This window comes from Kryptolebias marmoratus, linkage group LG19 (assembly GCF_001649575.2).
Source record: "Kryptolebias marmoratus isolate JLee-2015 linkage group LG19, ASM164957v2, whole genome shotgun sequence".
Classification (NCBI taxonomy): domain Eukaryota; kingdom Metazoa; phylum Chordata; class Actinopteri; order Cyprinodontiformes; family Rivulidae; genus Kryptolebias; species Kryptolebias marmoratus.
The window spans coordinates 384,509-397,744 of record NC_051448.1 but is presented as its reverse complement, the minus strand read 5'-3'; the positions used below and the strand labels follow the sequence as shown (position 1 = coordinate 397,744).

Genomic DNA, 13,236 nt, shown 5'->3' with positions numbered 1-13,236 from the left:
GGCTGTGTTTCTGATTGGGTTTTCTAGCTTCAGTGAATTTCAAGCATCTGTTTACAGGAAACCTTCAGACGGACAGAAAAACGTCTGGAGCTCAGTTCCAGAAACATTTAGGCTCATTCTGACTGTTTGGGGAAAGAATTTCGAAGCAGAACCAAAGACGTAGTCCTCATGGTTCTGGAACAGGACTCAAGTTAGTTTGGGTCTGACATGTAAGGAGAGTTATCTTCAGCCCGTAAACCCAGACATTAGTCTGAAATAAATAGAATTTATGACGCATGAAGAGGAGATTCTTATAGAACGGGTCTGATCCGGGCTAGTCCAGTGGAACCAGTAGAACCCCTTAGTATTTTAACAGGTCATCTCCTTGTTTGACTCCTGAACAGAGAGGTCCATCCTGATGGTCTTCCTCACTCCTACACCATCATCCTCATGTTCCGCCTGCTGCCCGACTCGCCCACCGAGGCCTTCGACATCTGGCAGGTTTCCAGTAAAGACCACAAACCGGAGACCGGCGTCACCGTGGACCGTAAGTATCTGCTCTGTCCTCTGAAGTCTGAACTGCCGAAGCCGCGATGCTTTAATGAGTCTGAGCTGAGCGCAGCCTAACGACCCGGCCGGGCCCTCCGGCTGATAGGAGACTGATGTCATGGAGCTGCTCAGCTGGCGCTCATAAAGCTCAGGTTTCCATCTGTCAGCAGGATAAAACAAGAAAGCCTCAGGAAACAAGAATTATTTTTTTCAGACTTTCCTCTGATCTGTTAAAGCTGTTTCCATCAACAGTTTTCCAGACTTTCTGCAGGTCTGTCAAGGTTTTCTCTCAGTTTCAGCCCTTTTAGCAGGATGTCCTCTAGTCTCATTCAAAAAGACAGAAAACAGGTATGGAGACAAAAGCAGGGCCAGGTCTAACAAAAACTGTCAGAATCAAAAAGTCTTTAAGAACCAGGAGCTAATCCTGAACCAGGAGCTGAGAGATTCTGATCCGTCAGCTGATCATCAAGTTTTCAGCTCTTTGTTGAAGCTAAAATCAGAAAATGAATAAAACTAAATGTACAAATACATAAAATATGTTCAAATGTTATGTTTAATAATTAAAGCAAAAATTAACAAATAAATTCATACATTAAGTGAAATCAATATTATCGATTCTATAAAATTGTTGTATTGTATTTCTAAAATAAATTCTTAGATTTAAAATGTAATTAAATAAAATATAAGCTTTTAAAAGTAAGAACATTTGTTTGGGGCTGATTTATTTCTGTTATAAGCCTCGTTGGTAATAAATCTCGAGTCGTTTCCCTTCAGTGGAGCCATGTTTGTCCTCTCTCTGCTGTTGGCTCCTGTTTGGTGTCGTTTATTGGACCAAATGTTTAAAGTCTGAAGGAAGACATATTGGCACCACCAACCTGGGGCTGCGGCAGCATGTGGAAGAACCATACGCAGCCCAACAGCCTGGCTCCTCCTCCTCATGCTGCTCACCAGCTTGGTCACTCACTGCTGTGCGATGGTATCCCATTCCTCATCCAGCATTTGTTGTAAGTCAGTCAATGTGGTTGTTTTAGTTCTTCTGAAATGACCAACACTCCCAAACTGATCCCACAGGTGTTCAGTGGGGTGGAGGTCAGGACTGCAGGCAGGTCGTTCTATCCTCTCCACTCCTAGTCCCTGGAGGTAGTCTCTGATAAACCTTGCTCTGCATCATCTTGGAGGACAGAGTTCAGTCCAAGACTATGGACATATGGAATTACTGCTGGTTACAGCGCCCACATCACAGCCTCTGTCTGAAAACCCTCATTATATGGAACCTGGCTTCAGTTTGGAGAAGGTACCAGAGTCTTCAGTTTGGAGAAGGTACCAGAGTCTTCAGTTTGGAGAAGATACCAGAGTCTTCAGTTTGGAGAAGATACCAGAGTCTTCAGTTTGGAGAAGGTACCAGAGTCTTCAGTTTGGAGAAGATATCAGGGCTCACTCCAAATAACGCTGCTACCTGGTTTTGTGAAACCCCGTGAAGTTTCCTTTTTTTTTGTCCAGATCAGTGAAATGTGACAGCAGCTGACGGCTGTAGCAGACACCATCCAGACGCCTGAGTGTGAGAACCTGTGGTCCCAGAAGCTCAGAACAGGAGTCAGCAGCAGAAAAAAATGTTTGGCAGGTTTTTTACAGGCAGCTAAACAAACATGGCTCCATCAAAGGGAAATAAAAAGTTTTACCATCAAATGATGAACAACAAAGAAATAAACCAACCACTTCCTGTGATAAGCTTCAAAACGTTTACAAAACTTCAAAAATACTGTATTAAATGGAAAAAGTTTATTCTTATATTCATATTATTACATTATTTTGTATTTATATTCATATTATCTATTGGTCTTTCATTTATACATTTGTATGTTATAAATAAAAAATATATATTTTTTAAATAAACACATTTAAATTTGAAAAAAATAATAAAAAATAAATATAGTATTTAAGATTTGCTGCCTGGAAAGACTGGATCCAGTTTTCTATGGGGATCCTGAAAGAAGAACTTCTGGTTCTGTTTGTGTGAAACCGGTCCACAGAACTTCAGCTGAACGGTTTTACAGAATTTATTTATTAAACTTTATATTCTTGGATCCGATCAAAGGATCCCTGAAAGGCTTATTTTGTAGAATAGTTCTGGTCTTAGCTGGGACTGATGTGTTCTGATGTTCTGTCTGTTCTCAGCCTCGGCTCAAACTGTGTCTTTCTACAACAAAGATGAAAGCGGTGAGATCCAGAGAGTCACGTTCGACAGCAGCCAGGTGAAGAAGATCTTCCACGGAAGCTTCCACAAGGTAAACAGAGAAGGTTCTTTCTCCCTCTGAGATCATTAAACCCAGACCTGATGAAGGAACCGAGCAGGAGAAGGTTCACATGTGCACTCTGGGTCAGGTTGAAGTCAGAAAGAGCGAAGCTGGACTTTAAACTGTGAAACATTTGTTATTCTGAGACGTGACACTTCAATCGCAGCACTCCTCTTTGTTCTCCGTGGACCTCCTGAGGTCGAAGAGATGCTGCAGATTCCTCAGATTCTACATCTGTTCTTCATCACTGGCAGAATGGCTCCCATTCTGCAAAAAAACACATTCCTGAAGAGTTCTGATGGAGGCCNCCAGAGTCTTCAGTTTGGAGAAGGTACCAGAGTCTTCAGTTTGGAGAAGGTACCAGAATCTTCAGTTTGGAGAAGATACCAGAGTCTTTAGTTTGGAGAAGGTACCAGTCTTCAGTTTGGAGAAGGTACCAGAGTCTTCAGTTTGGAGAAGGTACCAGAGTCTTCAGTTTGGAGAAGATATCAGGGCTCACTCCAAATAACGCTGCTACCTGGTTTTGTGAAACCCCGTGAAGTTTCCTTTTTTTTTGTCCAGATCAGTGAAATGTGACAGCAGCTGACGGCTGTAGCAGACACCATCCAGACGCCTGAGTGTGAGAACCTGTGGTCCCAGAAGCTCAGAACAGGAGTCAGCAGCAGAAAAAAATGTTTGGCAGGTTTTTTACAGGCAGCTAAACAAACATGGCTCCATCAAAGGGAAATAAAAAGTTTTACCATCAAATGATGAACAACAAAGAAATAAACCAACCACTTCCTGTGATAAGCTTCAAAACGTTTACAAAACTTCAAAAATACTGTATTAAATGGAAAAAGTTTATTCTTATATTCATATTATTACATTATTTTGTATTTATATTCATATTATCTATTGGTCTTTCATTTATACATTTGTATGTTATAAATAAAAAATATATATTTTTTAAATAAACACATTTAAATTTGAAAAAAATAATAAAAAATAAATATAGTATTTAAGATTTGCTGCCTGGAAAGACTGGATCCAGTTTTCTATGGGGATCCTGAAAGAAGAACTTCTGGTTCTGTTTGTGTGAAACCGGTCCACAGAACTTCAGCTGAACGGTTTTACAGAATTTATTTATTAAACTTTATATTCTTGGATCCGATCAAAGGATCCCTGAAAGGCTTATTTTGTAGAATAGTTCTGGTCTTAGCTGGGACTGATGTGTTCTGATGTTCTGTCTGTTCTCAGCCTCGGCTCAAACTGTGTCTTTCTACAACAAAGATGAAAGCGGTGAGATCCAGAGAGTCACGTTCGACAGCAGCCAGGTGAAGAAGATCTTCCACGGAAGCTTCCACAAGGTAAACAGAGAAGGTTCTTTCTCCCTCTGAGATCATTAAACCCAGACCTGATGAAGGAACCGAGCAGGAGAAGGTTCACATGTGCACTCTGGGTCAGGTTGAAGTCAGAAAGAGCGAAGCTGGACTTTAAACTGTGAAACATTTGTTATTCTGAGACGTGACACTTCAATCGCAGCACTCCTCTTTGTTCTCCGTGGACCTCCTGAGGTCGAAGAGATGCTGCAGATTCCTCAGATTCTACATCTGTTCTTCATCACTGGCAGAATGGCTCCCATTCTGCAAAAAAACACATTCCTGAAGAGTTCTGATGGAGGCCAGCCGGCTGCTAGGTTTATTGTTCCTCTTCCAGCAGTCCAACAGGCTGAAGGTTCTGGATGTTTTATAGAAGAACCAACAAGAACAGTGTGAATATTTCATGAATGGGTCGAGGTTTTACATTTCTGATCCGTTCCTTCAGTTTAAGGTTAGGGTGTAAAGAAACGTGGTAAACCTGAGGAAACCACAGTGATGTTCTTAAAGACCAGATGTTCCTCTCACACTCTGGGTCTGACCTTCACTCACTTTAACCTGCACTGATCAGCCATAACATTATGAACACCTGGCTGATCTTCACTAGGACCAACATTTTCCACCAAAGCTCTAACTCGATTAGTTCTGGACTCCTAGGGACCCCTGAGGGTCTGCTGTGGACCTCTGATGGACTCCTGTGGACCTCTGGTGGACTCCTGTGAACCTCTGGTGGACTCCTGTGGACCTCTGGTGGACTCCTGTGGACCTCTGGTGGACTCCTGGGGACTCCTGGGGACTCCTGTGGACTCCTGCGGACTCCTGTGGACCTCTGGTGGACTCCTGTGGATCTCTGGTGGACTCCTGTGGACCTCTGGTGGACCCTGCATATGAATTGTTTGTTCTTCCACACCACCACACTCCAGCTCCTTGCATCTTCTCCTCACATCATTCCACCAACCTGCTAACGCAGCAGAGGCTGCAGCCAGAAATCCTCCTCAGATGAGTTCTACGGTCTTTCAGATGGTCTCGGTGGTCTGATGGGACCCAGTGAAGATCTTTGTTTCCAAGCAGAGGTGGATTAACCTGCGTTCCTGGAGTTGGAACTCTGAGAGCAGAAGATCAACCCTAAAGCCCATCTGACTGATGGAAACTGGCAGAGAGGAGCTACAGCTGAGTTTCAGCTGATTTATTGGGACAGTTTTTTTCACTCAGACATCTAAAATCCCTTTAAATTATCAGAGGTTTTATTTGTGATTGTAGAAACCAGGAACGGACCACTCTGCTGCATAAAACCTGTCAAACCACCAAACAAACTGTCAGATGTTTTACTCCCTGAACTCCGTTTCCTTTCAACTATTCCATTAAGAAATCTTAGTTATTTTTCAGTCTGAAGGTTTCACCTTTTTACCACCTGCCTGATCTGAAGTAAAGAATAAATCATCCTGAGATGTTTGATTCTGCAGCAGAAACATTAAATTCTGTGAAGATTCAAAGCTTTGGTTTCTGTCTGTCCTGGAGCTTCAGGTTCTGCTCAACTTGATGCATCTTTGATCACTTTAATGATAAAATACTTTCAAACAGGAAGTTGTGCTTTCAGCACTGATGGGGATCATATGACCCAGTTTGATTTTGTTTAACAGCAGAACCATCAGAACCATCAGCTTCGGATCTCCAGAGTTTCTACATGAAGTGTTGAGACCAACGGGCTGAAGCTACAGACTGAAAACATGCTGAACTTCTGTCTCTGTGGTCGTTAAACACGTTTCTGCAGCAGGTTCTGACTGCAGCAGGTTCTGGACCCGGGCTGAGCCCTCAGAGGACCGGCTCTTTCTTTCACTTCTGGATGAGGAGATGTGAAAATGTGCTGTTGTGTTTTTAACGGTTTGTCCACGCTCAGATGGAAACAGGATTTAACCTTTGAGAGGTTTGTGCGTTTCTGCTTTAAACCCGGTCCAGTTTTTTTACAGAGGATAAATTAACCATCTGATTCTCTGAAACTGATGAAGTGGATCAGTTATCGCCCAGACGGGACCATGAGACCATTAAAATCTCCTTTCATTTGTCAAATCACTGACAAAAACAAACACATTCTTTCTGTTCAGACTGATTCCAACACTGCTCGCTGCCGCGTCATCACTCGTTTCTCCTTCTCTGAAGTTTCTGTGGAAATCTTTGGGAATGTTTCTGAGTAAAGCAGCAGTTTGATGTTTAACTGAAACTGACTGTTGGCTGAACCAGTGAGCTTTAAATAAGGTTCAGGTTTCAATAAATGAACACAAAGATCAATGAAGTCCCAACGTTATTTATTGAACCTGTCGTCTGATTTCACACACAGCCACACAGATCAGTGGAAACGTTTTCTCTGTGTGAAAACACCAAGAAGCTGCAGCAAGTTAAAGGAGACCTGAGACCATCTGGAACATCAGAACCTAAGGATTCCTGTTTCATCGGGTCTGTTTTTGATCCAGAGTCTCAGTCGGATTCTGTCCTCTTCCTGCACCACAAATACTCTCTAAAATTTAATTTAAGATATTCAAACCAAAGCAGATGTGTCTGAGATGCTGAGATGAGTCTTTCCTGAAGAACCAGCTGATGTTTGTTGTCAGAGCCTTCAGACCTTCACCGGAGCCTTCAGACCTTCACCAGAACCTTCAGACCTTCACCAGAACCTTTAGACCTTCATCAGAACCTTCAGACCTTCACCAGAGCCTTCAGACCTTCACCAGAACCTTCAGACCTTCACCAGAGCCTTCAGACCTTCATCAGAACCTTCAGACCTTCACCAGAACCTTCAGACCTTCAGCTCTAACAGCTCAAATAAAAAACAGGCCCGTGTCTTTTGGAGCACAGTGATGAGCTGGACATCCAGTGAGACATCTTCTGGCCTTGTCCATCTCTTCTGGTCCTCTGGAAGAAGGACTAAGGGTTTCTGTCAGTCAGGGGTCTGCAGTCAGGAGGTGTTTCTGAGATGAACAGGTCTGATTCTATGACCCAAAGAATAACACCATGGTTCTGAACCCCAGAGGATGGACAGACGGAGCAGAAGATCTCTGGATCATCTCCTGACCCCTGCTGACCCCTGCTGTGTTGGACCTGCAGGTTTAGACGTGACTCGGTACCGTCAGAGTCATGAGAACCTGAAAGTTTGTGATATCTCAGAACTTGAACCTGACTGAGTTAATAAAGTTTAACTCGAGTTGTTTCTGTCTTTATATCAGTTTGTTATAAAATGTTTCATGGAAATCAAATCTTCCTGTTTGAACAGAAGTTCTGCTCAGGTTCTTCATCTGTTGTATCGATGACATGTTTCGTCTTTAAACCTTTTTTTTGGTCAGAAAACCAAACTTTCAGGACTTTTGGGTCTTTAAATCTAACTGTTGTGTAACTGAGTGGAAACTGTTTCAGATGTTTTCCAGATGTTTCAGATTTGCTCAAATACAACTCAGGTCAGCAGTTTCTGGTTCTGTTCTGATGGAGGTCCATTTCCCTCAGAATGAGCAGAACCACAGCAGAGATAGCCCAGCTTTTACAAACCAGACTCAGAACCGGGTCGCAGAACATGATAGTAAAATCTCTTCTTCTTCTCTCTCCTAAAGCTCCACATCCTGGTTTCCTCCAGCAGCGTGAAACTCAACGTGGACTGTCAGGTGGTAGACGAGAAGAAGGTCAAAGCTGCTGGGAACACGTCCAGCGACGGCTACCAGGTTCTGGGTAAAATGTCCAAATCCATCGGATCCAAGGGAGCCTCAGCAACCGTGAGTTCACTCAGTTATCAGTGATAATAACAGAAGCTACTTGGAGCAGAGTCACGAAGAGTCAGACCGCTCCAGACATGGTTGACAGTAAAACATGAGCTTATTTGGACCTTCAGGTACAGAGACGTGTGCTGCTGCTAATCCTGCTCTTCATTTTCACTGATCCCATGGATCAACGTGGAGCTGAGCTCACCCAGGACCAGAGTTTCCTCCTAATAATGAGATGTTTTGGTCACATGCACACCCTCACGCTTGTCACCAAAACGTCTCTTATTTCTTAAAACCAACAACAACACCTCTTAACTCAGTTTCTTTTCTGGAGAAGCTGCTGCATCAAGACTTTTGCACGTGGTTTCCTGACGGTTTCTTCTCTGATAAAGACGTGTAGAATTGCTTCTGTTTCCATGGTAACAGGATGTAAGGTATTCACTGTCAGTGTATTCTGAACCTCCTCGGCGCTGAATTAAAACGATGGGCTGGATTGGGACCCAGTCCTGCCGCTGACGGGACCCAGTCCTGCCGCTGACAGGACCGGGCTGCTGGGTTTTGTTTGTGCTGGAGGACGTGTGAGGGGCGGGTCGGACACATGTAGCTCAGCACCAACCCCATGTTCTGCTCTGCCCCTCCTCCACAGTTCCAGCTCCAGATGTTCAACATGGTCTGCAGCCTGGCCTGGAACAGCAGGGACAGATGTTGTGACCTGCCGTCCATGGTAAGACACATAAACCCCCGACAGCTGCAGGATCCAGGTGATTAACTCTGTCTCTGTTACAGGACATTTTACACTCAGGAGCTCAAATCAGCTGAGAGGTTTTAGATTCCCCCAGGAGGAGCAGAGAAAGCTTGTTTTAACTCTGAACACAGAAACAAAACCTTGACATGATGGCGAGGTCATCTGATAAACGAGTCTCAGAGGAAAGTTTTATTGTATACACATTTCATTCTGTAAAAATGATCCCAAAAATGTCGAAAATCCACATCTACTGGTGAGTTTAGTGCCTTTCTTCCATCTGCAGTTTAATTTTTGACCTTTGCAGAGTTTTCTGAGTTCTGAAATGTAGAAAAGTTACAGAAAATGTTTATTTCAGACCTGATGGGTGAATGCTCTGTTTGATCACTGAGCTAACAGGAAGTGGATGATGCACAGATAAGTTCTGTTTCTCCTGTCAGACAGGAAACTAGTGTAAACTGTGTCTGATCAGGAAGAATCAGAACCAGGCCAGGTGTTTCTTTCAGCTACATTTCTAGGAAGGAGAAATCAGTCCAGACCTTAACACTGAGCACACATGGAGCTCTTTAAAATAATCAAAATAAATCTATAAAGTTCCTTAATGCTGCCAACTCCCACCTGACACGCTCCGCCCCCTCCCTCTCTGCTGTGCTCTGCCTCCAGAGCCCCGCCCTTCAGAGTAACCATGGCAACATGTTTCATTCCCAGGTGCCCGAAAACAAACAGCTGCTGAGACTCATCTCCTAATTACTCTCTGAGTTTCAAGTACGTCCACTGGTTCATGAGATATTTTACTAACAGACCAAGGCAAAAACACTATCGCCCGCCTTTAGCCTTTCTGCAGCTGCTGATAAGTAGAAAGCAGTCATCAGTGTAATACCAGGAGTGCTGAATCCCTGCAGAGGAGAAACAGCTGCTCCGTTCCACTCAGGGCTCTTTAATAAACGATCCTTCAATTCAGAGAAGAAAACAGAAAATGTTCAGCTGAACTTCAGAAATAAGTTTTTTTTTCCACCTCAGATCTGAACCTTAGCCTCGGTGTTTTCAGGATTAGTTTCTCTGCGGACAGGAAACTCACATTATCTGAGTTTAAACTTATTTACCAAAATAAAAGTGCTTCAGTTTGAGCTTCACAGGAAAAAACAGTTCTGAACCCGGTTCTAAACCCAGTTCTGAACCCAGTTCTGAACCCGGTTCAGCACCGGTCACTTAGACGTGATGATGAAGTTTGGACTGTTAATATAAGTAGACCTTGGACCAGAATCTGGAAGTTGAAGCCAGAACTGGACCAGCTTCCCTGTCAGCTGATCCAGCACGTCTTAAGCCCCGCCCCTTGCATGTCAACAAATGGGTTAGGGGTAGACTCTGGTTCCAACATGGCAGTTATTTTATTTTTGAAGTTTGATCAGTTATTTGAGATAAAATGTCTTCAGTTTGTTTTTAACTCTTTATGTTTCAGCAGTTTTAGCTAATTAAAGTTTGTCTCTTTTACTTTGAAACAAATCAGCCGATCAGCTTCCTTCTCCTCCGTTGTTCTCTTATATTCTGTGTTTCTGCTGAAACCTCCATCTGTGGACTTCCTCCAGCTGCTGTTTAATCCAGACAATGTTCCTGCAGGTCCTTAATCTGAGAGTCTTTCAGTTTTTTATGGCTGAATTCTTTGTTTCTCCGTCAGAGAGATGAGCTGAAGTGTCCGTCCCTTCCCAACGCCTGTACCTGCACCTCCGAGGCCACCGGGCAGCCGGGCCCCCAGGGTCCAGTGGTGAGTCCTGTTCATGTTCTAAACCAACATCATCCACGTCAGAACCAGAGGCGTCAGTCGTTCTGGGTCAGAACTGCTGTTATATGGAAAGAAATCTGAGGAGAGACGAAGTGTTTGGTCTAAACAAGGAAAAAAATTGACGACCTGATGTCAGTTTGTAGCTTCTAGTTGTTCAGATAAGAAACATAAAGAAAACCATCTTAACATGGCTGAAGTCAAAGGTTCATCCATCAGAGGGAAGCTTCCTCCTCCTACAACCTTCAGGTTACAAAGAGACAGAAATAAAAACAGGTTATGAGACGATGCTGAAACAACGAGAAACTGCTGCAGTTTTTAAAAACACTTCAAAACTGTTTTTGGTCTGTGACCAAAACCCTGCAGGGTGGGTTCTTGGTAACTTGTCCCTAGGCATGAGTGAAAGGGGGAATGGTTGTTTGTCTCATTTGTCTCCATCTGTCCCTGTGATGGACTGAAGACCTGTCCAGGTGTCCCTGCCTCTCACACAGCGACCGCTGGAAACAGACACAGGCTGCCTGCGACCCGGAGAGGAGAAGAGGGTGAAGAAAATGGATGGATGGATTATCTGATGGATGGATGGATGGATGGATGGATTGATTGATTGATTGATTGATTGATTGATTGATTGATTGATTGATTGATTGATTGATTGATTGATTGATTGATTGATTGATTGTTAAACTGATTGGTTGATTAACTGATTGGTTGATTAACTGATTGGTTGATTTATTCAGTGTAGTTCAGGCCTGAGATGAAGCAGGAAGATGTCTGCAGGTTGAGCTGCAGACATCTTTTCTCCTGGTTGTTAGACGGGAGGCTCAGACTGATTGTTGAACCTCAGATTCAGGAGCAGGATGGCTTTGGTTCAGGTCGAGGACCAGCAGACCTGTTTCTGGTCTGAACTGTCCAGACTGCATGTGTTTTGTGGATCTGGAGAAGATCTGGTCCTGAGGTTTGGATCTGGAGCAGCTGAAATGAGCTTCCTCTACAGGTGGCTGGAGTCAGCCTTAGAGATGAGGAGAGAAGCTCCATCATCTGGAGGAGTCAGCTGAGGAGGTTCTGATTGGGACGCCTCCTGGGAGGAGACCCCGGGGCAGTTTCAGATTCTGTTGCTCTGCTGGAGAGATGTTTGTTTTCTGTCCTCCTCTGGTTTTAGTTTCCTAAGATTGGATAAAAACACACCAATGAATGATTCTGATGAGTTTTTAAAGCCCACTGCATTGTGGGAAATGTAGTCACCAGAATTATTCTTTCTAAGAAGGTGATCAGGAGTTCTGACAGATTAAAGATCTGAAGCATCTCAGCAGGTTTTATTTGGACACAGAAGTCAGGTTTTCTGAGACTCTCAGATGGATCTTTTCTGCTCTTCTGGTTCATGGTCTCATGTTCTGTCCTCAGGGAGCTCCTGGCAGCAAAGGTCCCCGAGGTGAAAGAGGAGAGGCCGGTCCTGCTGTAAGTATTTTAATGAAACCTTTAGAACTGTCTTCATGTTTCTGCAGCGTCTAACTCCTCTTGTGTCTCTTAGGGACCCGTCGGACCACGCGGAGACAATGGACCACGCGGGCCCATGGGTCTGCCCGGACCTCAGGGACCCAGCGGGATGTCGATGCCCGGAGAGGCTGTACGTCTGTAAACACACCTGATACACACCTGACTGGACTTCCTGTTTGAGTGGACTTCCTGTCTGAGTGAACTTCCTGTCTCACTGAGACATCCAGTCTCACTGAGACATCCAGTCTCACTGAGACATCCTGTCTGAGTGGACGTCCTGTCTGACTGGACGTCCAGTCTCACTGAGACTTCCAGTCTCACTGAGATGTCCTGTCTTACTGAGACGTCCTGTCTGACTGGACTTCCTGTCTGACTGGACTTCCTGTCTGCCTGGACGTCCTGTCTGACTGAGACATCCTGTCTGACTGGACTTCCTGTCTGACTGGACGTCCTGTCTGACTGGACTTTCTGTCTCACTGAGACGTCCAGTCTGACTGGACTTTCTGTCTCACTGAGACATCCTGTTTGAGTGGACGTCCTGTCTCACTGAGACTTCAGCTCGACTGTAAATGAAAGTCAGGTCCAGAACAGTCAGAAGTCCTGTCCCAGTCCTCTGGATGTTTGTGTCCACATGTTCACCATCCTGGTGTGTCTGCAGGGACGCCCTGGACCGAAGGGAGACTCCGGGGACACCGGTCTGCCTGGACAGAAAGTAAGTGTGGCTCTGGTTGTGTTTCAGTCAGTAAACGGAGATAATTCATGTTTTGTCCACAGCGCTGGCCTCGAGCCAGGCTGTGGACGTCCTGAACGAGCTGGACTGAAGTCAGAATGATGAACAGCTCTGATTGGGAGCAGGAAAAGGCACCGAAGGTTGATGAAACATTATCTGCTGTTTGAGTCGTTCCTGTTTTATGAGGTGAAGACAGAAGTCAAAGTTTAATAGGTTTATTGTCTTCCTGGTAAAAACTGCAGCTTCAGTAAAACAAATGCAGGAACATTAACCATCACGGAAAAATAAAACCAATCAAACTGACAGTCTAGAAAATGAAAGATGTGTTCTTCATAATATATGGGCTTGGAAAATAAAAAGACAAAGTTTAAAGTAATTTTATGCAGAACACATTAGATCACTTTTAGGGAGTTTTAAATCAGTTAAAAGTCTGAAACCTGCTGAGTTTAGCATCAAATCATCATCAACAGGATTTAAAGTCAGTCACAAATCACTGATATTTGGCTAACACAGAGAAAGTTTAATGCCGAGCTTTGGGTGAAAGAAAAAATCTGTCTGACTCTGTGATGAACT

The 13,236-nt window shown here is 44.0% G+C and overlaps 1 protein-coding gene across 1 annotated transcript in view; it reads left to right on the top strand.

Moving 5' to 3' along the window:
• Positions 1–13,236, top strand: part of col12a1b (collagen, type XII, alpha 1b) — a 75,170-nt gene that overhangs the window by 54,824 nt on the left and 7,110 nt on the right. Inside the window, 8 exon segments of the mRNA XM_037981692.1 lie at positions 384–526; positions 2,704–2,813; positions 7,774–7,932; positions 8,567–8,644; positions 10,338–10,424; positions 11,841–11,894; positions 11,968–12,063; positions 12,592–12,645. Coding sequence (XP_037837620.1) covers positions 384–526; positions 2,704–2,813; positions 7,774–7,932; positions 8,567–8,644; positions 10,338–10,424; positions 11,841–11,894; positions 11,968–12,063; positions 12,592–12,645 — 781 coding nt within the window.